The sequence below is a fragment of the Hirundo rustica genome, unplaced genomic scaffold (genome assembly GCF_015227805.2).
Source record: "Hirundo rustica isolate bHirRus1 unplaced genomic scaffold, bHirRus1.pri.v3 scaffold_61_arrow_ctg1_1, whole genome shotgun sequence".
NCBI classification, from domain to species: domain Eukaryota; kingdom Metazoa; phylum Chordata; class Aves; order Passeriformes; family Hirundinidae; genus Hirundo; species Hirundo rustica.
Window position 1 is genome coordinate 15,303 of NW_026690661.1, and position 27,725 is coordinate 43,027.

Genomic DNA, 27,725 nt, shown 5'->3' on the forward strand with positions numbered 1-27,725 from the left:
TTATGGAAGTTAAAAAAAAAAAAAGGAAAAAAAAGGAAAAAAAAAAAACCAACCTGAAAAATAAAAATATTTTACCTCGAATTCAAAATGTTAAATAAAAACCTTTTAACAGAGAGGCGCCGCTGGTTTTTGGGGTTTTTTGGGGAATTTTGGCGTGGGTTTTCCGAGGTTTTTATGGAATTTGGGATCCAGGAAGAGCCAAAATTTTGGGGATTCTCTGGATCCCAACAATTCCCAAGGTTCCAGTGGTTCTGTGTTTGGGATTTTGGGGTTTTTTTCAAGGGTTTTTTTGGAGTTTGGGCTCCATTTTCCCAAATATTCCGAAAATTTCCCCAGTTTTCCCTCCGGCCACTCCCAGCTCCGAAGAGGATTTGGGAAAATCCCGAGGAGCTCTGAGGATCAGGATGGGGCTCAGGACCCCAAAATCCCCAAATCCTCCTGGGATTGCTGCGGAGGGAACGCCACAAACGCGTCCCCAAAGCCGAGGGAATTTGGGATGGGGATTGGACGCGGGGGGAACATCCCAAAATCGGGTGTGGCCCTGGAGCAGCAGGGTGCGGGACTGGGGGTTTGGATTTTGGGGTTTGGGGGATTGGGTTTGGGGAGATTTGGGGAATGGGGTTTCGGGGATTGAATCTGGATTTGGGTTTTGGGGTTTGTGGTTTGGGGGATGGGACGGAGCGGCCTCCGCTCACTTCCTCATTCCCTGAGATTCCCGGAAAACTTTCCCGTTCGTTTTCATTTTCGCTTTTCCCTGTTTTCCACGCTGGGAATTCTCCTGGTAGCACTTTGGGGGCAGAGGGGGCCAAGCTTGGGGGGTCCTCGGGGGCACTCTGGGGGTGACACCAGCCCCAAATCCGGCTGCCCCCAAATCCTCGCTGTCCCCGTGTCCCCCACACCCCCTCTGTGTCCCCCACACCTCCAGGACACGGCGTCCCCTCAAATCCGCGCCGTCCCCCGCCGGCCCCCGCAGCCCCGGGTCACCCCGCGTCCCTCCCGCTCCGCGCCGTCCCCCGCCCCCGCGGGCGCTGCCCCGCCGCTCCGGGCCGGGGGGGCCGGGCGAGCCCGGGGATTGGGAGCGGCCTCCAGGCCTCTCCCTCGGCCCGGCCCCCAAGGCGGGAGGGGGAGCCCCCCACAAGCCGGGCCGGCACCGACCCAGCCGCAGCTTTGGGGGCTCGGGGGGCCGGGGGGGGTCGCTCGGGACCCCCCGGGGCCACCGGAGCCGCCGGGGCCGGGGATGGTGGCGGGGGCGGCCGGAGCGGGGCGGCGGCTCCGGGAGCCCTGACGGAGCCTCCACCATGAGCGTGAGGCCTCCGCAGGCCCCGGACAGGTACGGGCGAGAGGGGAGAGCCCGCGGTGGGCACGGCCCGAGGGGAGCCGGGCGGAATTGCGGGGCTCAGGGTGAGGGGAAGGGGGGGTCGGGTCGGGTGGAGCCCCCGCTTCCTTCCCGTGAGCGGGGGGGAGCGGGGATTTGAGGGGAAATTCTGGGATTTGAGGGTGAAATTCTGGGATTTGGGGTGTTTGGGGGTGAGGGGAGGGGGCTCGGCTCGTGCCGGAGCGCTCACCCCGTTCCTCGGGAGCAAAGCAGCGATTTGGGGTGAAATGATGGGATTTTGGGGTTTAGAGGAGGGGGCTGAGCTCGTCCCGGACCCCCCACCCTGTACCTGCACCGCGTTGGGGTGAAACTCTCTGATTTTGGGGTGAAATTCTGAGATTTTGGGTCTCTGGGCGTTCCTGGAGGGGGCTCAGCCCTGTCTGGACCTCCCGCCCCATCTCTTGGGGGAAAAGCGGTGATTTGGGGGAAAATTCTGGGATTTTGGGGGCTCTAGGGCTTGGGGGAAAATGGGCTCAGCTCGTCCGGGATCCCGCACCCCGTCCCTGCAGTGTTTTGGGGTGAAACTCTGGGATTTTGGGATCTGAGGGTTCAGGGAGAGGGCTCAGCTCATCCTGGAGCCCTCATCCCATTCCTTGGGGGAGAAGACGGGTATTTGGGGTGAAATTCGGGGATTTGGGAGTTCTAGGAGGGCTCAGCCTGCACCATCCCATTCCTGCAGTATTTTGGGATAAAATTCATTCCGGGATTTGGGGAATTTCAGGGGGGCTTAGCCCAGCCCTGAAGTCCCCACCCTGTCCTTGCAGTATTTTGGGATAAAGTTCTGGGATTATGGGAATGGAGAGAGCTCAGCCCATCCCATTTTCCCCTAAATCCCTCAGGGGAGCGTTTTGGGATAAAACTCCCAGGTTTTGGGAGTGTGTGGGGGGGAATATCCCAAACCATTCTGATTTTTGGGATATTTCCAATATCTGCCTCTGGGAATTGGCTCTTTCCCGGTTTATTTCACTCCATTTTAAGCCAAATTTGGGGCTTTTCTTGTGGTATAAATCCTGGGAAAATCCCATTTGTTTTGTGGAGGAATTCAGGAATTTTGTGTGGGATAAACCCTTGGAAAACCCTGGAGCATTTTTTGGGATAAATTCAGGAATTTAGGTGGCGATTCCTGGATTGGGGTACCTGCTGCAGCCACGGTGTCTTTCCCACATGGATTTGAGTGGAAAGTGAGGAATTTGGGGCCCTGGGAAAGAAGCAGATCCCGGGAATTTTGGGGATCATTTTCCCACCAAATTCCAGGGTCTTTGCCCACTCCATCCCAAATGATTCCAGGATTCCCTGTCCTGGTTTATTTGGGATTTTAGGGATAAATCCTGGATCCTGGCCCAGGTTTTCCCGTGGATTCCCCGCCCCTGGAAGTGCCCAATTCCATTCCCGGGGACAGGGAAATGTTTCCCTTCCTCATCCCAGGAATTTTGGGATCCCTCCCAGCCACAGAATTCCATGGATTCCCTTTCCCAGGGAATGGCAAAAAGGATCCCCCCGGGAGAGGGAATTCCCAGGATCTGGAATTCCCGGCCAAACCAGCTCTGCCACTTCCCACTTTTCCAGGAGTGGCTCCCCATTAATCATTACCCTGCTGGGAATTCTTGGAGCTGGAATTGAGAGTGGCTTCCTGGAGAATTCCCGTGGAGAATTCCTGAAAAAAAAAAACCAACAAAAATACCCAGAAAAAATTCTTTTCCAATATTTGGGATCACCCTGGGCGGTGTCATCCCATTGGGATTCCTTCCAGTCTTTTCCCAAAATAGGTTTGGAATTCCCAGCTGGAAAATCCCACCAAAACCTGGGATAAATCAGGGTTTAAACCAGGAAAAATGGGAAAAAAATCCGATTTTCCAACATTCCCGACCACTGGGTTTCTTCCCATCTCTTCCCACAGCAGGTCTGGAATTCTCAGCTGGAAAATCCCATGGAAACCTGGGATAAACCAGGGTTTAAAGCAGGAAAAATGGGGAAAAAAATTCCCATTTTTCTCCCGTCTCTCCGCGTTTTTTCCTGGTGTTTTTCCAGGGAGAGCAGCAGAGTCGCAGCCCCCAGCAGGGAGGGAACCAAATGTTGCAAATCCGGGGAGAAATTCGAGCGGGATCCAAACTCCCGGAATTCCTCCTAGAACTCGGCGGCCGCCGTTGGAATGTGGGGGGAAAAGAATTCCCTGAGATGCCGAGGTTTTTATTAATTTGGGAATCAAAGCCCTTCCCACATTCCCGATTTTCTGAGGGAAAAGGATTTGGAAATTTGGACTTGTTCCCATAAAAACTGGTGGGAATTTGGGAATTCTGGCTTCTCGGAGAGCCCGGATTTCCTGTGGGAGATTCCCAGCGAGATTTCCAAAAAAAAAAAAAAAAAAAGAAAAAAAAAAAAAAAAGGTGGGAATGACGGGTGGGGATTGGGAAAAGCTTTGAAAGGTTTGGGATTCAGGGAAAAGCTGGGAATTGCGCCGTTACCCTGCAATATTTCCGATGTCTTGCTCCATAAAAACTCGTGAATTTTATGGGAAAATCCTTCAGGTCCTCCAAGCTGCCCCTGGAATTCCAGGGAAATGGAAAAAATTCCCATTTTCTGACGTTTCTGACCACTGCCTTCCTTTCCCAAAGAAATTTGGAATTCCCAGCTGGAAAACCCCACGGAAAACTGGGAAACAGATCTAGCATTTCCGTGGGAATCCCCCAAAAGCCAGGATTTGTTGGGAGCTGTGGACGAGGCCTCGTGACTGGGGCTTGGGCGCAATCCTGGCCAAATTTGCCCATTTCAGGCTCCAGGTTTTGGGGGAATTTGAAATTTTTTGGGGATCTGGGAAGGGAGAACTGGGCTGGGATCCCTCCACTGGAATGGGAATTGCGGGAATTGCTGTGGCTTGGCCACCCCTGAGGCAATTAAGGAGCTTTAATTAAGCTGAATTAAATGAGTTTTTTATAGCCTCGTTAAGCCCTGGCTGATGCCAGGGGCAGGAAAAGCCTCTGGATGCCTTTGGATCACCCCTGGCTGGGCCTGGGGGGATTCCTGGAATTGGGGTTTTGAAGGAAAAATGTCTTGGGAATGCCACAAATCCCAAAATTTGGGGATTTGGGGGGAGAAAAAAAAGGGATTTTTGTTACGGATAACGAGGGCTGACCTGGGATCGGCCGTGGGATAATCCCGAGGGTTAATCCCGAGTCTCCTCCGGATCGGCCGGGAATGTCCAGGGTGGTGCCCAGGTCTGGGGCCTGGAAAAAGGGGATGGGAAGGAGCTGGGAATGGGGCTGGGAAATCCTGAGGGATTTCTCCTGGGATATTTCTGCCTTGGGGACGCTCATCCCAGAGAAAAGGGGGATCCAGGGGGGATTTGGGATCTGATCCCAGGGAACGGGGCCAGGACAAGAGGGAACGGCCTCGAGCTGTGCCAGGGTTGGATATTTGGGATGATTTTTCCATGGAAAAAGGGTTGGGAAGCATCAGGAGGGGCTCATGGAGGGCTGGATCGCATCCCTGGAGGTGTCCAAGGAATTCCTGGAGATTCCTGCGGATGTCCCGGTGGTCGCCACAGCTCGGAGTCTCCTCTCCATGGGTTGGGATTTTCCAGAGCGGCCGGAGAGTGTGGCCGACTGTCCTGGGAGTGACCAGGGCTCATCTCCGGCCATTCCCAAATTCCAAAATTCCCAAATTCCTGTTCCTCATCCCAGGTTGAGCAGCCTCTCCTCTTCCCTGAGCGATTCCCCTTCGGAGCGAAGGTCCCCCGGCCACCACCGGCAGCCCTCGGACACCTCAGAATCCACAGGTGGGAATTCCCGTGGGAATTCCGGGAACGGTCACTCCCAGCGGTCACTCGGGGCCAAGGGTGGGCTTCCGGATCTTCCCGTGCTCTTGGAATGTCAGGATTTGGGGATTCGGGGCTGCAGAGTCCCGGCTGGTGAGTGGACAGTGACCCTGAGGCCATGGATGGTCAGGGATGGACAGGGATGGACAGGGATGGACAGGGATGGACAATGACCCCGTGTGTCCATGGATGGACAGGGATGGACAGGGGTGGACAGGGATGGACAGGGATGGACAATGACCCCGTGTGTCCATGGATGGACAGGGATGGACAGGGATGGACAGGGATGGTCAGGGATGGACAATGACCCGTGTGTCCATGGATGACCATTGGGCCTTTCAGCCCCTGGTGCCTGGGGCTTCCCCAGAGCCAAACCCAGACTCTGGATCCTCATGCCCTCCTCTTCCTCCTCTTTCTCCTTCCTTGTGTCTGTCTGTGTGTGTCCCCGTGTGTGTCCGTGTCCCCCTGTGTCCGTGTGTCCCCCTGTGTCTGTGTCCCCGTGTGTCCGTGTCCCCGTGTGTCCGTGTCCCCGTGTGTCCGTGTCCCCGTGTGTCCCTGTGTCCCCATGTGTCCGTGTGTCCCCGTGTGTCCGTGTCCCCATGTCTGTGTGTGTCCATGTGTCCGTGTCCCCGTGTGTCCCCATGTCCCCGTGTGTCCGTGTGTCCGTGTGGCGCAGGGCTGGTGCAGCGCTGTGTGATCATCCAGCGGGACCAACATGGCTTCGGCTTCACCGTCAGCGGCGACCGCGTCGTGCTCGTGCAGTCCGTGCGGCCAGGTGGGGACACGGGGACACGGGGACACGGGGACACACGGCTGGACACGGGGCTGGACACACGGACACGGGGCTGGACACACGGACATGGGGCTGGGCACACGGACATGGGGCTGGACACACGGACACGGGGCTGGACACACGGACACGGGGACACACGGCTGGACACGGGGCTGGACACACGGACACGGGGCTGGACACACGGACACGGGGCTGGACAGGCCAGACGATCCCCAGGGATCCCTCATCCAGCCTCAGCCTGGGGGAGAAAATGGCGGGAAAATCTGGAGATGGAGGGGAAAATGGAGGGGGAAAAAAGAGAAACTGTTGGAGAAATGGCAGGAAAATGTGGGATAAACAGGGTTTTCCTTCTGGAATGTTTCGGGGTTGGGGGGTTGAGGGAGTGAAAAATCCCTATGGAATATTCCAGGAAAATCTGGGATGTGTTCCTGACTCTGTTCCTGTCTCCAGGTGGGGCTGCCATGAGGGCGGGGGTGCAGGAGGGTGACCGGATCGTCAAGGTCGGCATTCCCAAATTCCTCTCCCACATTCCCAAATCCCTCCTCCCCGCATTCCCAGGAGAATTCCCAAGAAAATCCCCATTTTCCAGCCCCTTTCCCAACCTTTTCCCTGCTTTTTCCAGGTGAACGGGACGATGGTGACCAACAGCTCCCACCTAGAAGTGGTGAAGTTGATCAAGTGTGAGTATGGGGCTGGAATTCCTGGGAATTTTCTCCTGGAAGTGTTTCCAGCTGTTTTTCCCCCCAGGAAATCCTTCTTATCCCTCATCCCAAACTCTTCCTGGAAATCCTTCTCACTCTCATTTCTCCTGGAAATTTTTCCTGGAAAATTTTACTTGGAATTTTTTTCCTGGAAATCCTTTTCGCTTTTTTTCCCTAGTTTTTCCTGGAAATCTTTCTCACCTCCTTATCCCAAATATTTCCTGGAAATCCTTTCCCTCCATTTTCCTGGAAATTTCCTCCTGCAAATCCTCCTCGCATGCCCTTTATCCCAGACTTTCCCAGAGTTTCTCCTGACATTCCTGTATCCCCTTTTTTTTCCAGCCGGCGCCTATGTGGCCCTGACCCTGCTGGGATCCCCCCCTGGATCCGGGGGAATTACGGGATCCCAGCAGGAGCCGGAACCCTCGGGATGTCCCCAACGCATCACCGAGCCCAGGCCACTCCAGGTGAGCTGGAATTCCAGAGGGGAACCTGGAATTCCAGAGGGGAGCCGGGAATTCCAGCAGGGAATCTCAAAATTCCCTCAAGTGGCCCCAAAACTCCCCCAGGAGATCCCAGAATTCCATCGGGGATCCCAAAACTCCCCCAGGCCGTTCCCACCATCCCTGTTATCCCGCCACTCCCGTTATCCCATCATTCCCGGTATCCCGTCATTCCCGCAGGACCCGGAGGTGCAGCGTCACGCGGCGCAGATCCTGCGCAACATGCTGCGCCAGGAGGAGGCCGAGCTGCAGGTGCGCACGCGGATCCCGCTTGTTCCCAGAGAGAGATCCCCCTTTTCCCACAGCTTCCCGCTCTTCTTACATTTTTCCCACTTTTCCCAGAAATCCCAGAAAAACCCTGGAAAAAACCCTTTAACCCCATCCTTGAATCCCTGGGATTTTGGGGGATTTTTTGGGGATTCTTTTTTTTGTTTCGGGGGGTGGGGTTTAATTTTATTTTTATTTTTAAGGGATTTTTTGGGTATTTTGGGACGGGAACCCTCAGGATTTCTGTCCTTTCCCAGCGTTTCCAGGAGCTGCTGCTGCGGAATCCTTGGGATGTTCTGGGAATGATTTGGGATGTTTTTTGGATGTTTTGGGATGTTTTCGGGATATTTTGGGATGTTCTGGGATCTCTTTCCCAGCGTTTCCAGGAGCTGCTGCTGCGGAATCCGGGCGCGGCCGTGGAGGAGCAGCTGGAGGGAGCCCGGCGCCGCCTCAGCCAGCTCCAGCTGAAAATCCTGCAGGAGTCCCAGGGATCCGCGGTATCCGGGAATTCTGGGCAGTTGGGGAATTCCGGGATCGGTCCTGAGCCCTTCCCACTCTTTTCCCAGCTCTGGGAGTTTCCCGCTTTCTCGAAAAAAAGGAAAAATGGGAATGGAGGGGGTTGGTTATGGGAGTTGGTGGGAATTTGGGGAATTTTAGGAATTTCCTCCTTCCCGGATTTTTGGGATTCCCTTTTTTCCACCCTGTAGCTTCCCAAAGCTGCATTTCCTGGGAATTCCAGTGGAAGTTTCCGGAGTTCCTGAAATTCTCCCGTTCCTGCCTTGGGAGTTCTGGGAACCTTTTCCAGGACCCCAAATCTGCTTTTCCCAGGAATTCCTGCACTGGGAATTCCTGGAACAATCCCGGATCTGCATTCCCGGACTCCCCATTCCCGTGTTTCCCCTTTTCCCAGGATTCAGGCTCCCGGCCGCTCCCGGGGGAGATTCTCCAGATCCCGGGCTCGGCCTCGGGCTCCCCGCAGCTCCCCGGACGATTTTCCAGGGAGTCCCAGGATGGGGAGGCAGGGCTGGAATCCAGTCCTGGAGAGGTGAGCCTGGAATTCTGGGAAAAACCCGGGAAAAGGGCGGGTGGGGTTCGGAAAACTGGGGAAAGGGGGGGGGGAGAATTCAAGGAAAAATTTGGGAAAATCCCAGGATGGGTGGAAACACTTCCAGAGGGTCAGAAAAGCTCCCCCCAAAATCTGGGATCCCCAGGAATTCCCGCCTCCTTTTCCCTCTCTGGAAGTTTTCTCCTGGGATTTCCAAGGAATTTGGGAATTTGAGTAATTTTTTTTCTGGCTCCTGATCCCAAAATTCCTGTTCCCAGGGATCCCAGGTTCGGAATTCCGGCTTTTCCCAGCCCGGCAGCCCCCGAAGCTCCCCCACAGATCAGGTGGGGCTGGAAAATCCGCGAAAAATCCTGGAAAAATCCCAGAAAAATCCAGGAATACCCATAGGGGTCCCCAAAGCCATTCCCGGAGTTTGATCCTGGGTTTTTTTTGGGATAGGGATCAGGGAGGCCCCAAATCATCGGCCCCGAGGAGGATTGTGAGCCGGGATGTGCCAGCAATGAGGTGGGAATTCCAGGAAAAAATGGGAACGGGGGTGGGAATTCCTGGTGGGGTTTGGGGAGTTCCTGGAGGGAATTTGGGGAATCACTGGTGGGGTTTGGGGAGGATTTTTGGGAATTTCTGGTGGGATTTTTGATAGGATTTCAGGAATTTTGAGAATTTCGAAGACTTCTAGCATTCCCTCTCCTGCTTTAGTTGGGATTTTCGGGAAGGATCCCTGGGATTTTTTTGGGAATTTTTGGGATAAACCCCTCCCAGCCCCAGGTTTTTCCCTGGATTCCCTCTGGAAGTTGAGGAGCTGCAATTCCATCGGAATTCCCACTTTTCCCTCTGTGTGTTCCCAGAGCGATTCTGTGTTCCAGGATTTGGGAATTCTCAAATCCCGCCCAGCTCATTTGGGAGTTTTCCTCAGGTTCCTCTTCTCCCAGGCCGATCCCACTCCTCTGGTAAGGAGTTCCCAAAATTCCCGGGATTTTCCTGACTGTGGGATCCCATTCCTGACCTCTGGCACCTCCCAGGGCATTCCCAGATCATGGATGGAGCAGAATTCCCAGGATGTCCTCCCCTTGGGATCCCTGGAATTCCTGCCCATCCCCTTTCCCCATTTTTTCCCGGATTTTCCGGCAGCTGTTCCACCTGTGCTCCGAGGTTTGCTGCCAGCAGAGCAATCCCAAGGATTCCCGAGCCTTGGGAAGAGACATCTGGAATGTTTTCCTGGACAGGAGCGCGGTGAGCGCAGGATCCCCATCCCAGTGGAATTCCCGGGGTCTGGCGAGGATTTTCTGGGATTTGGGGATGGATTGTCCGGGATTTTGGGATGGATTTTCCCTCTTTTTCAGCCCCTCCGGGTGAAGGTGTCAGAGCAGCTCCTGGTGGAGATCGGTGAGTTCGGAATTCCAGGAATTTTCCGTGGGAAAAGGGTCCTGGGGATTTCCAAACTCTTCCTGGAACCCCAAGAAAACTGGGCGAGGGTTGGGAGTGAGCTCTGGAATCAAGGGAATTCCCAACACCCCAAATTTTCCCCAATTCCCAGAAATCCGCCTCCGGAGCGGCGAGGATCTGCGGCCAGCCCTGCTGGAAGCTCAGGAATTCGTTCTCCCGGAAATCCAGGAGCAGCTCCAGGATTACAGGTGGGATGCAGCCCCAAAGCCCGGGAAGATCCTAAATTTGGGCAGTTCCAGGAGTTCCTGATCCTGGGGTTTTTTGCCTTTTCCCACAGAGCCCAAAGTTTGGGAATTTCAGGAATTGAGGAATTCCCGTCTTTCCCAATGCCGTCTGTTTCCCTCCCCAGGACCAAGCGCACGCTGGGCCTGGGCAGTTTGTACGGGGAGAACGAGCTGCAGGAGCTGGAGCTCGGGAACGCCCAGCGGGATCCGCGGGAATTCCGGGATCGGGAGCGCACGGTGGCCGAGCGGCAGCTGGGGCATCTGGGGGACATCCTGTGAGAATTCCCGGGAGTTTGGGAATTCTGGATGGGATTTGGGATTGGGAACGGGAATTTGGGATTGGGAATTTGGGATTGGGAATGGGAATTTTGGGAGGGGAATTCCCGCTGGGATCATCAGGATTGGGAACGAAGCTGGGGCACCTCGAGGAGGTCTTGTGAGAACCCCCAGGAATTTGGTAATTCTGGATGGGACTTGGGAATTTGGGATTGGGAGTTTCGGGACTGGGAAAGGAAGAATCCAAGGAATTCCTTTTCCCGCAGCTCCAAGTACGAGGAGGAGCGGAGGTGAGCGGATCCCAGGGGAAAACCGGGAATTGGGGACATTCCCCGCTTTTCCCTGGGGGACTTTTCCCTCCCATTCCCAAGCTTCCCTGTGGAATTTTTCTCCTCCCATTCCCAATTTTCCTTGTGGAATCCTCTCCCTCTTTTCCTTTCCCTTTTCCCTTTCCCCCCTTCCCTGCCCGTTCCGGCCCCTCAGAATCCCGGGAATTCCAGGAATTTGCGGAATTCTTCCACCCCCTGGAATCTGTTTTCCAGCTCTCCCATGGCCTTCGCCCTCAGCACCTTTATGGCGCACGCCGGGATCCGGCTGCGGGAAAACCGGGAATTCCGGGAATTCCGCAATCCCGGAGCCTCCGAGAAAATCCCGGACAAGGACAAGTGGCTGCCCTTCTTTCCCAAGGCCAAAAAGGTGGGAATTCCCAGAAATTCCTTGGGGAAAACTCCAGGAACAGCTCTCAGGACTCCAACCTGGGGGTTTCGGTGGAATTCCGGGAATTTTGACCCAAATTGCGGGAATTCTGATCTAAATTCCGTCATTTTCTCCTGAAATCCCTGGATTTTTGACCTGAATTCCGAGATTTTTCCCTAAATTCTGTGGTTTTCCCCCTAAATTCCATCATCTTTCACCTCAATCCTGGCATTTCTCCCCTAAATCCTGGATTTTTTTCCCTATGCCCCAGGATTTTTCTTCTAAATTCCATGATTTTTGCCCCAAATCCCAGGAAAATCCTCTCCAATCCCTCCCAAACTTTGGGAATCCCCAAATCCCTTCCCCGTCCCTTTTCCAGCGGCTCTGGAATTCCGGGATATGGGCTGGGAATTCTTGGATTTGGGCTGGGGAATTCCCAGAATTCTGGTGGATTCCCGGATTCTTTTCCCAACAGAGCAGCAGCTCCAAGAAGGAGAAGGAGCAGAGGCAGAACCCGATCCTGAAATACATCGGGAAACCCCGGAGCTCCTCCCAGAGCAGTGAGTGCCCCGGAATTCCAGGGAAATCCAGGAATTCTCTGCCTGCAGGATCATTCCAGGCATTTCCAGGGATTTCAGGGGGATTTTCCCAGGGTTTTTGCGGGATTTTCCAGGGATTTTCTTGGGATTTTCCCAGTTTTTTTCTGGGTTTTTCCCGGCCTCATTCCCACATTCCCATCCTGGTTTTTTTTCCATTCTCATCCCATCAGCATTCCCAAATTCCCATTTTTTTCCCGGGATTTTGGGAATTTTGACATCTCCTCTTTGTTTTCCAGCATTTCATGTCCCCCTGTCCCCTGTAGAAGGTAAAAATTCCCATTTTTTTTGTTGCTTTTCCTTAATTTTTCCTTTTTTTTTAAAATTTTTAATTTTTGTCTTGGTTTTGGGGTTTATTCCTGTTTTTTTTCCTTCCTTGATCAAATTCCTGTGAATTTTGGGGATTTGGGGGGGTTGGGATTTGGGATTTGAGGTTGGGAATTTTGGTTTTGGGAATTTGGGACAGAAATTTGGGATTTGGGCTGGAAATCTAGGATGTGATATGGGAAATTTTATATTTAGGACAGGAATTTGGGACAGGAATTGACAGGAAATGTGGGATTTGGGATGGAATTCCGGGGTTTTTCCCAGCAGTGAAGCCGGGCAATGTCCGGACCATGATCCAGCACTTTGAGAACAGCCACGGGGAGCTCCCGGATCCCGGCTCCCAGCGCCTCTCCACCGGCAGCATTCCCGAGGATCTGCTGGAGTCTGACAGGTGGGAGTGGCACCAGAATTCCGGGATTTGGGGATTCCCCAGCCCGGTATTGCCCCTGAATTCCGGGTTTTTCCCCCAAATCCCAGGGATTTTTTCCAAATTCCATGATTTTTACCCTAAATCCTGGGATTTCTGCTACAGCTCCTGGGATTTTTTTTCTGGAATTCCTGGGGGGTTTTTTGCCACAAATCATGGGATTTTTGCTGGAATTCCCAAGTTTTTCCCTCTCAATTGTTTTTTTCCCACCTAAATCCTGGGATTTCTGCCTTAAATTCCTGGGCTTTTTTCCCCGCAATTCCCATTTCTCCCCTAAATCCCGGGATTTCGGGCAGCTCCCGCTCCGAGGTGCGCCTGGGCCGCTCGGAGAGCCTGAAGGGCCGGGAGGAGCTGCGGCGCTCCCGGAGATCCGAGCTGGTCCCCAGATCCCGCAGCGACGTGGACATGGAGAGCGGGAACAGCGGGAACAACAGCGGGAACGAGACCCCGCGGCTGCACTCGGCATCGTCCTCCGCCTCCAGCCTCTCCAACAGGTGGGAATGGCCACGATTCCCGCGGCTCCGCGGGGCTTTGGCACGGATATCAGGAGGCTTGGGATGGGGGAGGTTTGGGATTTGGGCAGGTTTAGATTTTTTTCTCTAAATCCTGGGATTTTTCCTGTAATTCCTGGGATTGTTGCCATAATTCTTGAGGTTTTCCCCCTAAATCCCAGGATTTTTTCCTCTCAGTCCTGAGGTTTTCCCCTAAATCTGGGGGGTTCTGCCCTAAATCCCTAAAAAGGGATCTTTCGCTGCAAACCTTGGGATTTTTTGCCATCCATGAAAACCAGGAAAATCCGTGGAAAATCAGCAGGATCTGGGCTGGAAATCCCAAATTCCCGGAGGATTTTTAGGAAAACGCTGTTGGCTGCAGGGAGGGAAGGGAAGGTTTGAGACTTGGAGACACCCCAGGGTGATTTTTCCATACTTTTCCCAGATCCCTGGAAAATCCCACTCCCCCCTACACGCCAAAGATGGGGCGCAGGTGAGTGACTCCCCTGGGAATTTCCATTCCCAGTTTTCCCAGTTTTCCCAGTTTTTCCCAATTTTCTCCCTTTTTCCTCACGTTTTTTCCCATTTATTTTCCCCTTTTTTCCCATTTTCTTTCCATTTTCCCCGTTTTTTTCCCCCAAATTCCCCTATTTTTCCCCCCCTTTTTTTCCTTTTTCTTTCCCCGATTTTTCCCTCCAATTTCCCCACTTTTCCCACTTTTCCAGGAGCATGGACTCTCCCAGCCTGGGCTTCGGAGCCGATCCTTTCCTCCCTCACCTCCTGGAGGACGAGCAGGGCCCTGGCCCCGACCTGGAGCCAGATCTCGAATCCCAGAATTCCCAGAATTCCCAAACCTGGCAGCAGAATTCCCCGAATTCCCAGAGCTGGCAGCACTCCGTGAGCCGGGAGCTGGTGGCCAACCTGTCCCAGCGGGAGGTGGATCGGCAGGAGGTCATCAACGGTGCGGGAATTCCAGGAGTCCTGGGAATTCCGGGGATTTGAGGGGGGCTGGAATTGGGGGGAAGCATCTGGAGGCAGATTCCCGGGATTTGGGGGTAATTTCTGGGACTTGGGGCTCATTCCTGGGATTTGGGGGTAATTCCTGGGATTCTTTTCCTCCTGCTGTCGGGGTTGGGTATGCCTGATGTCCCCAACGTCCCCAAACCCCAGTGATGTCCCCTCACTGTCCCTGATGTCCCCTCACTGTCCCCACTATCCCCAGAGCTGTCCCCTGACTGTCCCCTCGCTGTCCCCTGACTGTCCCCTCGCTGTCCCCTGACTGTCCCCTCGCTGTCCCCAGAGCTGTTCAGCACGGAGTTCTCCCACCTGCGCATCCTGCGCGTTCTGGACCTGCTCTTCTACCAGGGCCTGCGCCGGGAGCAGCTGCTGAGCCGCGAGGAGCTGGGGCTGCTCTTCCCCAACCTGCCCGACCTCATCGGTGTCCACAGTGAGCTCACATTCCCCAGTCCCAGAATTCCCGAAATTCCCAAAAATCCCTGAAATCCCCAAGTTCCTGACCCCACCGGTTCCCAAATTCCCACCTGCATCCCGCTCTTCCAAAACTCCTGACCCCACTGAGATCCGCAGGAGGCTCTTCCCCAATTCCCATCTTCCCAGATCCCGCTTTTCCCAGGATTTCCCATCCCAGGCCATGCTCTGGGTGTCCTCACCTCTCCTCCTGTCGTTCCCTCCCCTTTCCCCTCCCCTTTTCCCCCCCTCTTTTTCCTGTCTTTTTTTCCCCTTTTTTTCCTCCTTTCCCCATTTTCCCCCTATTTTTCCCCTCTTTTTTTTCCCCTCCCTTTTCCCTCTTTTTCCCCTCTCCCCCCGCCCGTCCCTCCCCCCTTTTCCTACACCCCCATCCCCATTTTCTGTCCCTCCATTCCCAGATTCCCTCTGGGAATCCATGAAAAAACTCCGGGAAGAGGGGCCCATCATCCGCCACATCGGGGACCTGCTGCTGGCCCGGGTAAGCAAAGCCTTCCCAGTCCTTGGAATTCGGGGAATTCTGGCATTCCCAGAGTCCCTCCCGGGGCTCCCAGTCTGGGGAATTCCAGGAATTCCAGCGATCCCGGTTTTCCTGTGGGAATTCCCAGTTTGACGGCACTGCCAAGGAGGAATTCCAGAGGGTGGCAGCCACGTTCTGCTCGTGCCAGTCCATCGCGCTGGAGCTGATCCGCACCAAGCAGCGCAAGGAGAGCAGATTCCAGCTTTTCATGCAGGTTTGGGATCCCTTTTCCAGATTTTTCCTCCCCAGTTTATGACCTTTACTTCCACCTTTTATTCCCTTTTTTTTGCCCGATTTTTGTCCTTTTGTTTTTCCCTTTTTCCCCCCCTTTTTTCCCTTTTTCTCCCTTTTTTCCTTCTCTTTTCTCCTTTTCTTCCCCTCTCTTTTTCCCCCTTTTTCCCTGTTTCCCTCTCTTTTCCCTCCCTTTTCTCCCAGTTTCTCCCCAGCAGGGTCAGGAATTCGGGGATTTGGGGATTTGAGGGATCTGGGACTTTTGGGAATTCTGCATTCCCAGGAGGCTGAGAGCAACCCGCAGTGCCGGCGGCTGCAGCTGAAGGATTTGATCGTGTCGGAGATGCAGCGGCTCACCAAGTACCCGCTGCTGCTGGAGAGCATCATCAAGTGCACCGAGGGTAGGCACGGGAAAACCCCGCAATTCCAGGGGTTCAGCACGGGAAAACCCCGCAATTCCAGGGGTTCAGCACGGGAAAACCCCGCAATTCCAGGGGTTCAGCACGGGAAAAACCCCGCAATTCCAGGGGTTCAGCACGGGAAAACCCCGCAATTCCAGGGGTTCAGCATGGGAAAATCCCCTGCAATTCCAGGGGTTCAGCACGGGAAAATCCCCGCAATTCCAGGGGTTCAGCACGGGAAAACCCCGCAATTCCAGGGGTTCAGCACGGGAAAACCCCCGCAATTCCAGGGGTTCAGCGCAAATTCCCTCCTCTAGTTTTCCCTGGAAATCCCGTTTCTCCCCGTTTTTCCTCCCATTTTCCTCCCCATTTTTCCCTGTGAATCCCTTGGTTTCCCCCTGGATTCTCCCTGTTGTCCCATGGATTTTCCCCCGGCTGTTTCCACGGACGCTCCCCGTTTCCCAGCGGGCTCCGCGGAGCAGGAGAAGCTGTGCCGGGCGCGGGATCAGTGCCGGGACATCGTGCGCTTCGTCAACGACGCCGTGCGGGGAGCGGAGAACCGGCGGCGCCTGCAGGAGCACCAGAGGCGCCTGGACACCACGGCCCTGGAGAGAACCAGCAACCCGCTGGCCGCCCAGTTCCGGGTATGCCGGGGACAGCGGGATTTTCCAGGGGAAAGAACGGGATTTTCCAGGGGAAACAACAGTTCTGCGCCCCATGTTCCCATGGGAATCCCCATTTTTCTCTGGAAAACCTGGTTTCTGCACCCCGTTTTTCCTTGGGAACCCCCATTTTACCTCATGTTTTTCCCATTTCCCCCCCATTTTTTCCCTTGGATTTTTCCATGGATTTTGGGGTGTTTTCCCTTGGATTTTGGCCCCACAGAACCTGGACCTGACCTTGCACCGGATGATCCACGAGGGGCCCCTGGCCTGGAGGGTGGGCAAGGACAAGAGCGTGGGTATGGACTGGGATAAACTGGGATGGACTGGGATGGACTGGGAGGGACTGGGAGGGTTGGGAGAGGGGAATTGGGAGAGCTGAACTGGGAGCACTGGGGGAACTGGGAGCCTTCCCTGCCACCCTCCAGGATTGGAGCTTCCACCCCAAATCGGAGGGGTGGAATCCAAATCTCCTGCCTCCCCTTCCCAAAATCCCCAAAATCCAACTCTCCCCCCCCAAAAATCCCCCCAAAAATCCCCAATAAATGCCCCAAAATCCCCCCAAAACTAAACTAAAAAAAAAAAAAAAAAGACCCACAAAAAAATCCTGGAAAATCTCCCAAAAAATAAGAAAAAAATCCCCCGAAAAATATAAAAAAATATCCGAAAAAGACGCCCCCAAATCCCTAAAAGTTCCCCCCAAACCTGGTGCGGCCTGGAATCCCGCAGAGCTGCATGTGGTGCTGCTGGAGGAGCTGCTGGTGCTGCTGCAGCGCCAGGACGAGCGGCTGGTGCTCAAGTGCCACAGCAAGGGCGGCCTGGGCGCCTCCGACACCAAGCAGAGCTTCAGCCCCGTGCTCAAACTCAGCTCCCTGCTCGTGCGCTCCGTGGCCACGGGTGAGAGCCGGAATTCCCACAGTTCTGGGAACTTGGGACATTTTCTGTGGGAAAATTGGGGGTTTCTGTGGGAAAAGGGGGGATGTTCTGTGGAAAAATGGGATGTGGGAATTGGGGCTCAGCTCAGCTCGGTGCTTGTCCTCTCTGTGGCCACGGGTGGGCTGGAAAAACCCAGAATTCAGGGAATTTGGGGAATTCTGGGGGTGGGAATGCTGGGAATTTAGGGAACTTGGGGAATTCCTGGGCTGGGAATTCTGGCAGTTTTGGGAAAACCCTGCTGTCCCCCAGACAAACGGGCACTGTTCATCATCTGCACCTCCGAGCTGGGACCCCAAATCTACGAACTGGTGGCGCTGACGTCCTCGGAGAAGAACACGTGAGGGGCAGAAACCCCAGGAAAATCCCCTGGGAAGAGCTGGAAAATTCCTGGGGGGGACAAAAGTCCTTGGGAGGGGCTGGGAAATTCCTTGGGAAGGGCTGGAATTCCTCACTGGGGGGTAAAAACCCTTGGGATGAGTGGGAAAATTCCTTGGGAAGGGCTGGAATTCCCGGCTGGAATTGCAGGTGGATGGAGCTGCTGGAGCAGGCTGTCCAAGGGGCCACCAGGAGCGTCGCAGGGCCACCAAAACGGCACCAGAGCGAGGCCAGCGCCGGCTCCGGGTGGGAATGGCAACGGGAATGTGGGGATCAGTGTGGGAATGGGAATGTGGGGATGAGAATGGGAATGGGGATGGAAATAATGGGAATAAATAGAATGGGAATGGGGATGGGAATCATGGGAATCATGGGAATAACGGCAATAGGGATGGGGATGGGGTTGGGATCAAGCTCAGGAGGTTCCTGGTATCCCCAGAATGTTCCTGGGATGGGGACACCGGGGCTCCCTGGGGACACCGGTGTGGCTGGGATGGGGACACCGGTGTGGCTGGCACGGGGACACCGGTGTGGCTGGCATGGGGACACCGGTGTGGCTGGCACGGGGACACCGGTGTGGCTGGGATGGGGACACCGGTGTGGCTGGATTGGGGACACCGGTGTGGCTGGATTGGGGACACCGGTGTGGCTGGCATGGGGACACCGGTGTGGCTGGATTGGGGACACCGGTGTGGCTGGATTGGGGACACCGGTGTGGCTGGCACGGGGACACCGGTGTGGCTGGACTGGGGACACCGGTGTGGCTGGCATGGGGACACTGGTGTGGCTGGATTGGGGACACCGGTGTGGCTGGCATGGGGACACCGGTGTGGCTGGATTGGGGACACCGGTGTGGCTGGCATGGGGACACCGGTGTGGCTGGCACGGGGACACCGGTGTGGCTGGCATGGGGACACTGGTGTGGCTGTCCCCGCCTCAGTGCCAGCCCTGTCCTTTCTCCAGGCTGGAGCTGCCGGAGCCCGCGGTGTCCCCAGAGCTGGCCCGAGGCACCGAGCCCGAGGCTGAGCCCGAGGAGCGTCCCTTAGGTACTGCTGGGCCTGTCCCCTCTGTCCCCTCCTGTCCCATCTTCATCCTGTCCCTGTCCCCTCACTGTCCCTGTCCCACCCCTGTCCCCACATTGTCCCTGTCCCCACGCTGTCCCTGTCCCCACAGCTGGCCGTGTCCCCGATTCCTCAGGCAGGGCCCAGCCCCTGCGGGAGCTGCCGGAGCCACCAGGGGACCCTGAGCACATCCTGGGAATTCCTGAGCCCATCCCAGGGGTCCCCAAATCCCTGGGAAGCACTGGAGTGGCCGAGGCAGCACTGGAGGATGGTGAGAGCTCTGGAAAATCCCAAACTCCTCAATTTTCCTTCCCCTGTTTCCTCGGGAAAACCCCAAATCCCTCATTTTCCTTCCTCTTTTCCCCATTCCCCTGGGAAAATCCCAAATCCCTGATTTTCCTCCCTCCATTCCCCATCATGGGAAGGTTTTCCCTCAGGAAATCCCAAATCTCCCTTTTTCCTCCCTCTGTTCCCAATCCTGGGCTATTTTCCCCTGGAATTACCCCAAAACGGCCCCATCCCAGGACATTTTCCCTGTGGAAAACTCCAAATCTCCCTTTTTTCTCTCCCTCCCATCCCAATCCCAGTGGAGACCCTGCGGCTCCTGATTGTCCGAAGGCTCCGGCCAGGCCGTGATCCCGATCCCGAGGACGACGTCACTCCCACGGCCTCGGGCCAGGGCTGGAATTCTGGAGCGTCCGGCCGGGAATTCCACACATCCAGTTGGGATTTGCCCATGACCAGCCGGGATTTTCCAGTGTCCAGTTGGGATTCGGCCATGTCCAGCCGGGATTCGGCCATGTCCAGCCGGGAATTCCCAGTGTCCAGCCAGGATTTTTCAGTGTCCAGTCGGGAATTCCCAATGTCCAGTCAGGATTCAGCAATGTCCAGCCGGGATTCAGAGATGTCCAGTCAGGAATTCCCCATGTCCAGCCAGGATTCAGTGATGCCCAGTCGTGAATTCCCAATGTCCAGTCGGGATTCAGAGATATCCAGTCAGGAATTCCCCATGTCCAGCCAGGATTCCCAGGAGCCGGACGGGCTGGAGTCCAGTGGGATCCAAATCAACCGGAAAGGTGAAGGGGGAGGGATTTGGGGGGATTTGGGGGAATTGGGAGTGAGAATTTGGGTTGGAATTGGGGAGGGTTGGGGTGGGAGATTTGGGTGGGAATTGATGGGAATTCCCTGCACTGCCTGATCGTATCTGCTGGGATTTGGGGTCTCATTTCCAGCTCCTTTTTGGGATTTGGGGTCTCATTCCCTGTCTCTCTCTGGGATTTGGGTTCTCATTCCTTGCCCTTTCCTGGGACTTGGGTTCTCATTCCCGGGATTTAGGGTCTCCATTCCCAGATTCGGGGTCTCCTTCCCTGCATGAGCTTCCCTGGGTCAGAGCTGGGTTTGGGGTGCTGATTTTGGGATCATGATTTGGGGTGCAAATTTTGGTGCTGGGTTCTGATTTTGGGGTGCTGATTTGGGGTTTGGGTTTTGGTGCTGATTTCGGGATTCCGATTTTGGGATTTTGATTTGGGGATGATGATTTGGGGTGCTGATTTTGGGATTCTGATTCTGGGTGTTGCTGCTGGGTGCTGATTTTGGGTCCCAGTTTTGCGTGCTGGGTGCTGATTTCGGGTGCTGATTTTGGTGTTAATTGGGGGTATTTGGGGTTCTTTTGGGTGCCGGGTGCTGATTTTGGGTGCTAATAATGGGTGCTAATTAATTACAGGTGCTGATTTTGGGGTGCTGGATGCTAATTAGGGGTGCTAATTAACATCGAGGTGCTAATTTCAGGTGCCAATTAATTTTGGGTGCTAATTGGGTGTGCTAAGGAACTAATTAGGGTGCTAATTAACTAATTGGGGTGCTAATCAACCTATTAGGTTGCTAATGAACTAATTGGTGAGCTAATTAACTAATTGGGGTGCTAATCACCGCATTTTGGTGGTGGGGCTGCTCCCCCCCTTCCCCTCCCCCCCCCTTTGGGGGCCCAGCCCAGGAGGAGGGGCCGGAGGAGGTCACGCCCCCAAGCAGCTGCAGCCAATCAGAGCCCAAGCTGAGGGAAGGAGGCGGAGCCAGCACCGAGGGTAACCGGTCCCTCCCCCACCCCCCAAAAACCCCAAAAGGGCCCCAAAACCCTGAAAGGGCCACCAAGAGTCCCCGGGGCCACCAAAACCCACCCTGAGGGGACCTTGGGCCACCAAGAGCCCCAAAAAGGCCACCAGAACACCCTCGGGGATACCAGAACAGCCCTGGGAGAGTCCCCAGGGCCACCAAGGCCCCCGGGTGGCCACTGAGGTCCCCCTGTCCCTTCTCCAGGGAATTTTTTCTACTTGAGCCTCCCCACGGGACCCCCCCAGCCAGGAGGGGACAACCCTGGGGACATCGGGGACACCCTCGGAGACACGGAGCTGATCCTGGGAACCCTGGAGGAGCTGCGAGGGAAACTGCTGAGGCTGAGGGTGAGACCCCAATGGGGATACTGGGGACATCACGGGGGACATCAGTGGGGATGCTGGGGACATTGGGAACATCGGTGGGGACACGGGGAGCTGTCCCCAGCTGTCCCCAGCTGTCCCCGTGTCCCCCCAGGCCCTGGAAGCCGCTCACCAGCAGCTGCTGCGCTCGTTGGGTGGGGGCGACGCCACCGCCCCCAGTGTCCCCGACATCCCCATTGTCCCTGGGCGGGCGCGGCCACCCCCCGGCCCCCAGAGCTCGTCACGGGCCCCACGGGGACACAGTGGCACTGCCACCCCCGGCACAGGTGAGAGCCAGGGTCACCCCAGCCTGTGACACCCTGCGTGTCACCCTCAATGTCCCCTTTCCCACACCCCCATTCCATTCCCATCTTCCCATTATTCCCCCATTATTTCCCATTATTCCCCCAATAATTTCCCATATTCCCCCATTATTTCCCATCATCCCTATTATTCCCATTATTTCCCCATTAAGTTCCCATTTTCCCCCCCCCTTTTTTTCTCCAGGCTCCGACAGCCCCGCCCACCTTTAACCTGGGATGGGGGGGATGGGCTGGAATTTCCCTCCCCTCCCCCAAAAACATCCCCAGGAAGATACTCCAGGGAATTCCAGCTGGGAATTCCTGCCCTGGACATCCGGACATCCGGACAAATGCACTTTGTTGGGAATTTCTCCCCCCTTTTCCCCCAGAAATTTCCTATAAATATGTACGTACGCCCCTCCCCCACCCTGTAAATACCCCTGGGCGTCCCCTCCCCCCTCCCGGTGACAATCGGGGGTGACACGGTGACAATCGGGGGGTGGCACCCCCAAAATCCCAGGATTTCCCCCTAGAATCCCAGGAATTCCCCCAAAAATTCTGTGTTTCCCCCCAAAATCCCAGTTTTTTTCCCCAAAATCCTGGGGTTTCCCCAGAATCCTGGGATTTCCCTCCAAAACCCCAAATTTCCCCCCAAAACACTGGGGTTTTTCCCCCAAATTCTGGGATTTGCCCCCCAAGTTCCAGGGGATCCATATATAAATATTATAAATAATAGAGCCTGGGAGGGGCGCTGAAATATGGGAAGAATTGCTGAATTCTGGAGTCGTTTTTTGTGGGATTTGGGGATTTTATATGGAATTTTATTTTTTTTTAATGGGATTTTGGGGTTTATTTATGGGGTTTGGGGTTTGGAGAGGGGGTTCTGGAAATTCCAGAGATTCTGGAATGGGTGGGAGGGCAGTGGATTTGGGAATGGGATGGGGAAATTTGAGATCCGGATTCTTCTTGGTACAGGGAGGTTCCCAAATTCCTGCCTCTCCTGGGATTTGGGGTTTGAAGAGGGGTCCTGGAGCTCCTGGGAGGGATTTGGGAATTATGGGATTTGGGAGTTCTGGGATCCAGCCCCCTGTCCCCAAGGGCTGAGCGTGTTCCTGATGCCAGTGATGTCCCCAAAATGTCCCCAAATGTCCCTGAGGAAGGGAACCGTGTCCCGGAGCAGGGTGTGACAATGTCTCCAGGCAGGGTGACAAAGCTGCGGTTTATTTACATGCTGGCAGGGGGGAAGTGGCACTGTCCTTGTCCCTGTCCCCAGGGGGTGGCCCTGCAGCCCCAGAGGGGGACAGGGAGGGGACACCAGGACATGTCCCCAAAGTCCCCGTGTCCCCTCCAGGGTCCTCGGCACAGCAGGGACGTGGCCACCGGCTGGGAGGAGCGGTGGCACCTCTGTGGTCACCTCCGGTGTCACATCCCGGTTGTCACATCCTGGGTGTCCCCAGGACCAGGTTCCTGGTGTCCTCGATGTCCTCCATGTCACATCTCTGGTGTCCCCAATTTTCCATTGCCAGTGTCCTCAGTGTCACACCCCTGGTGTCCCTGATGTCATGTCCTGGTGTCCTTGGTGTCACATCCCAGGTGTCCCCAGTGTCCTCAATGTGACAAGGTGAAGGTCTCCTTACCATCCCTTGGTGTCCCATTCCTGATGTCCCCAATGTCCTCAGTGCTGTCACAAGGTGAAGATCTCGTCCTGGGCATCACTGGTGTCCCATTCCTGTGTCCCTGATGTCCCCAGTGTCACAAGGTGAAGGCCTTATCCTCGGTATCCCCAGTGTCCCATTCCTGGTGTCCCCGCTGTCCCTGGTGTCCCCGCTGTCACAAGGTGAAGATCTCATCCTCGGTGTCCCTGAGCGCGGCCGCCCGCGGGGTCCTGGTGAGGGGCCGGGGTCCCAGCCGGGCCCCCCGAGGGGACGAGGGGCTGCGGTCATCCCTGCCCGGCCCGGGGCTGTGGGGACACGCCGGTGACACCCAGGGTGGCACTGCCATTGGCCCAGGTCACCAAACCCCAACTTCACCCAACTTTTCCTCTGTTTTACCCTAGTTTTGTCCCAGTTTCATCCCAATATCCCCCGCTCCCAATTTTCCCTGAAATTTATCCCAATTTTGTCCTGGTTTCACCCCAATTATCCCAAATTTCCCCCAGTTTTATCCCAGTTTTTCCCAGATTTCAGCCTGGTTTTGCCCCAGTTTTACCCCAATTTCCCTTCATGTTTTTCCCACATTTTCCCCCAATTTTTTCTCACATTTCCCTCCCAGATTTTATCCCCAAGTTCAGACCAGTCCCCACCTGGTATCCTGGCTCTGGAGCCGCTGTGCCGCGGCCTCCTTGGAGCGACCGATCTCGGCGTCCAAGCGCCGCAGGAAATCAGAGGCCGAGAGGTCGTGGCGGGAGGGACCCGGAACGTCCCCGGGAAGGTCCCCGGGAAGGTCCCCGGGAGGGTCCCGGTGCCTCGGGAAGGGCCCCGGGGCGGCGGGGATCAGCAGCGTGGCTTTCAGGAAGATGGTGTCGGACGAGTAGAGGCGGTTGGCACGCTGGATCTGCTCCATCTGCGGGGTCGGGATTGGGGTGGATCAGGGTGGGATTGGGGACAGGAACAGGGATAAGGAGTGGATGGGATGCGGACCAACTATAGGGCCAGAGACAGGACAAGGATGGGGACAAGAACGGGGACTGAAAAGGGACAGGCATGGGGACAGGAACAAGGCCGAGAAGGGGACACACACCGGGCACAGGTCGAGACGAGGACCAGGATGGGCGAGCGAAGCCAACCGGACCAGGACGGGCCCGGGATGATCCCTGGGGACCCCCGCGGCCTTCCCTCCTCCCGGTGTCCCTCCGGTGGCCCCCGGGGCCGCTCACCGTCACCCCATAGCGCAGCGCCAGCCCCGCCAGGGTGTCCCCGGGCTGCAGGCGGTGCTCCCGCGGGGCCGTCCCGGCTCCGCCACTCCCCGCCATGGCCCGTCCGGGGGTCCCGGCCCGGGGGTCCCACTCGGGGATCCCGGCCCGGGGATCCCGACCCGGCCCCGCCGCTCACGGGGCGCGCTCGGCCCCACCGAACCGGCGCGGCCTCGCGGCGCCTTCTGGGAGTTGTAGTTCCTCACTCGCCATCTCCGCTGCCATTTCGACCGAGACTCCCCGCGTTCGAACTACAACTGCCGTCATGCCGCGCTGAACGCTCGCTGATTGGTCGATTTTCCCCGCGTACTGCCCGCTGGGAAGCGCTACCTGGAAGCGTCAGTGATGGTTGCCATGGTGACTGCGGCCTAGCAGGAGCCGCCATGTCCTTTAAGCGCGACGAGAGCGACCCGGGGCCGCTCGGGGCGTTGCAGGTGGGGCCGGGAATCCCCGGGATCCCTCCCTGGGCACCCCTCGGGTAACCCCGGCACCTCCAACACCAGTCCCGGCCTTCCCGCGTCACTGCCGTCTTCACCCGTGGGGCGCGGCCTGAACCCCTCGGGTCCCCTGAGGCCTTCCCTGGGTCCCTTTGTGTCCCCTCCGTCCCCCCGGGTGTCCCCCTAACCCTTCTCTGGGTCCCTTTTTGTCCCCTCAGTCTCCTCGAGATCCCCAGCCGTTCCCAGGGTGTCTCCAGGTTCCTTTTGTCAAGCGGGGACAGTTTGAGGACAGGGCGGGGGACAGTTTGGGGACACAGTGAGGGATATTTTGGGGATAGGGCGAGGGGCTGTTTGAGGACAGGATGAGGGACAGGGTGAGGGACAGTTTGAGAACAGGGCGGGGTGGGGGGCTGATGCTGAGGTGACCCTGCTGTCCCCAGAGGCGCCGTGTGGCCGAGCTGCTGGCCAGTGCCATCCCTGAGGACGAGGCGCTGCTGCTGCGTGATGGCAGGTGAGGGTCCCCTGCTGTCCCTAAGGTGTCCCCAGGTCCCCTGGCACAGGTTTGGGGGGGTTGTGGCATTGTCACCGTCCCCTTGGTCTGGATTTGGGGGCTCCTGGCAGTGTCACCCTCTCCTGGGCGCAGGTTTGGGGGGCCGTGGCAGTGTCCCCACACTGTCCTCATGCTGTCCCCAGGCTGGCGTGCTCACTGTGTCCCCACCGGCCAGTGTGTGACACTCTGGAGATGCTGCTGCTGCATAGGGCGGGCAGGAAGCACCTGGACAGTGAGTGAGGAGTCCCCATGTCACCTGCCCTGTCCGTGTGTCACCTGCGCTGTCCCCTTCCCCGTGTCTCCTGGCTGTCCCCGTGTCCCCTGTCCCCCATATCCCCACAATGTCCCCGTGTCCCCTGGCTGTCCCCAGGCCTGCAGCGTTCCTATGGCCGGCACCGCTGGCTCCAGGTGACCCCGCAGGGACCCCAGGTGACGCCGCAGGAGGCTCCGGGCGTGGCCCCAGGTGTGCAGGTGGGTGTGGTCCCGGGTGGGTGTGGCCGGGATAGGCGTGGCCTGAGCTGTCCCTGTCGCTGTCCCCAGGCGCCTCTGCTGGCCCGCACCCGTCGCATCGCCCGGAGCGCGCTCCTGAAATCCGCTCCCTACAGCAGCTGCTGCCGGAAACCCGCGTGAGGGACACGGGGAAAATCGGAAGGAAAACAGGAAAAAAATGGGAGAAAATGGGAAAAATTGGAGGAAAAAAACAGGGCGGGGGGGGGGGGTACGGAAAAATTGGGAAAAATTGGGGGAAAATGCAAAATATGGGGGGAAAAGGGAAATATTGGGAAAAAAATGGGGGGGAAATGGGAAAAGATAAGAAAAACTGGGAAAGATACAGTGGGAAAAAATGGAAAAACAGAGGAAAACCAGGAAAAGATGGGAAAAGGACACCAGGGAAAAAACCAGGAAAAGTTTTGGGATTCCCAGGAAAGGGAATTGGGAAGGATGGGGGAAAGCTCTGGAATTCCTGGAATAGGGACTGGTGGGATGAGGAGAATTGGGGGAAAACCCCTGGAATTCCCAGGAAAGGGAATTTTTTGGGATTCACCTCATCTCCCTTCCCCCACTCCCAGGATGAAGGGCAGCAGCTCCCCAGCCAGTATCTCTGGGATGATCCCAAAAAAATTCCAGGAGCCGTCCTGTAATTCTGGGAATACTGAAACCCCCTGCCCTACATACACAGAGGGTGAGACCCCCCCCCTCACTCATTCAAGGGGGTTTTCCCGGCAATTCCCCATTCCTGGAAATCCCAGCAGCCCCCTCCTCGCTCCCCCAGGTGTTCCCAAGGAAAGGAAATCAGAAAGGAAAGGAAATTCCCGATTTTCTGACGGGCCGAACCCGGAGCGCCTGCGGATCCTGAGGCACCACCTGCACCTGCGCAGGTTGGTGGATAATTCTGGGGAAAATCCCAAAAATTACCCCCAGAAAATCCCCCCAAAAGTACCAAAATAATCCCCCTTAAATTCCCCCCTAAATCCCAAGAATTCCCCCCAAAATCCCCAAAAAAGTTCCCTCTCCCAAAAATCCCCAATGCCACCCCCCAAAAACAAAGAAATCCAAAAATATCCCAAATATCCCCCCAAAGTAACCCCAAAAATCCCCCAAATCCTAAAATCCAAAAGAAAACCCTAAAAATATCCCTAAATAATCCCACTAAAACTCTAGAAAAAAAATCCCAGAAAAATATCCCCCTCAAATTAAAAAAAAATCCAAAAAAATCCCCCCAAATTCCCAGAAATATCCAAAACAATTCCTAAAAATCCTGAAAAAATCCCCAGGAAAATCCCCCAATATATCCCAAAAGAATTCCCCCAAAAAATCAAAAAAATTTCCCCCAAAATATCACAATAATAATAATAATAATAATTAAAAAAAATCTCCAGAATCTGTCTAAAAATTCCTAAAAAATCTCTAAAATTCCCCAATTCCATTTCCCTCTGTTCCAGCCGGGGCTGGCTCCAGGATCCCGCTGGGAACTGGGTGAAGGACAGGAACGCTGAGTTCGACTCTGACGAGGAGGAGCCGCCACCGCTGCCACCGGCCTGATGTCCCCAAGTGTCCCCAGATATCCCCAGACCCTCAGGAATAAAGTGGGAATTTTGGGGAAGAATCGTTGTGGGTTTTTTTTTAGGGGGGGTGGTTGGGTTGGGATTTTTTGTTAATATTTGGGGGGGTTCTTGGGGATTTTGGGGGGTTTTCTGGGAGAACCTTGGGGGACTTTTTTCGGGAATTTCTGGGGATTTTTTGGGAATTTTGAGGGGATTTTTTGGGGATATTTTTTGGATTTCTTTGGGATTTTGGAGGTGATATTTGGGAGATTTTTTAATTATTATTTTTGGGGCATTTGGGGGATCTTTTTCAGAGAGCTGTCACAGTGTTGGGAATTGTCC

At 55.8% G+C, this 27,725-nt stretch overlaps 2 protein-coding genes across 5 annotated transcripts; one reads left to right on the forward strand and one right to left on the reverse strand.

The window, feature by feature from the left end:
- The first annotated feature begins 1,214 nt into the window (after nt 1–1,214).
- On the forward strand, nt 1,215–27,436 carry SCNM1 (sodium channel modifier 1). 3 transcript variants are annotated; one of them, XM_040054239.2, is made up of 45 exons: nt 1,221–1,330; nt 5,053–5,147; nt 5,863–5,961; nt 6,430–6,479; nt 6,602–6,659; nt 7,023–7,147; nt 7,364–7,435; nt 7,828–7,947; nt 8,361–8,495; nt 8,774–8,839; nt 8,955–9,020; nt 9,362–9,463; nt 9,645–9,746; nt 9,857–9,899; nt 10,051–10,147; nt 10,309–10,458; nt 10,726–10,749; nt 11,002–11,155; nt 11,631–11,715; nt 11,991–12,020; nt 12,343–12,469; nt 12,802–12,999; nt 13,442–13,489; nt 13,722–13,957; nt 14,297–14,443; nt 14,883–14,962; nt 15,090–15,215; nt 15,516–15,633; nt 16,099–16,277; nt 16,519–16,594; nt 17,025–17,192; nt 17,481–17,568; nt 17,757–17,852; nt 18,570–18,652; nt 18,780–18,938; nt 19,255–19,743; nt 20,656–20,748; nt 20,981–21,123; nt 25,229–25,299; nt 25,482–25,570; nt 25,709–25,809; nt 25,879–25,964; nt 26,409–26,521; nt 26,612–26,717; nt 27,282–27,436. In XM_040054239.2, exons 1-45 carry the CDS (start codon nt 1,299–1,301, stop codon nt 27,379–27,381), a joined length of 5,025 nt encoding a protein of 1,674 aa, XP_039910173.1. In that variant the 5' UTR covers nt 1,221–1,298; the 3' UTR covers nt 27,382–27,436. The 3 variants fall into 3 exon arrangements, with proteins under 3 accessions (XP_039910176.1, XP_039910178.1, XP_039910173.1); XM_040054242.2 differs by lacking the exons at nt 25,229–25,299; nt 25,482–25,570; nt 25,709–25,809; ... (2 more) ...; nt 26,612–26,717; nt 27,282–27,436 and adding exons at nt 3,404–3,558; nt 21,254–21,425; nt 21,646–21,810 and having other exon boundaries at nt 1,215–1,330; XM_040054244.2 differs by lacking the exons at nt 20,656–20,748; nt 20,981–21,123; nt 25,229–25,299; ... (4 more) ...; nt 26,612–26,717; nt 27,282–27,436 and adding exons at nt 3,404–3,558; nt 20,391–20,640 and having other exon boundaries at nt 1,215–1,330.
- Nucleotides 22,642–24,490, reverse strand: LYSMD1 (LysM domain containing 1). 2 transcript variants are annotated; one of them, XM_058419125.1, is made up of 3 exons: nt 24,316–24,490; nt 23,743–24,002; nt 22,642–23,267 (listed from the first exon to the last, which is right to left on the reverse strand). In XM_058419125.1, the coding sequence occupies exons 1-3, from the start codon at nt 24,409–24,411 to the stop codon at nt 23,153–23,155; spliced, it is 471 nt and encodes a 156-aa protein (XP_058275108.1). In that variant the 5' UTR covers nt 24,412–24,490; the 3' UTR covers nt 22,642–23,152. The 2 variants fall into 2 exon arrangements, with proteins under 2 accessions (XP_058275108.1, XP_039910179.1); XM_040054245.2 differs by having other exon boundaries at nt 22,642–23,400; nt 24,316–24,489.
- Nucleotides 27,437–27,725: the final 289 nt, after the last annotated feature.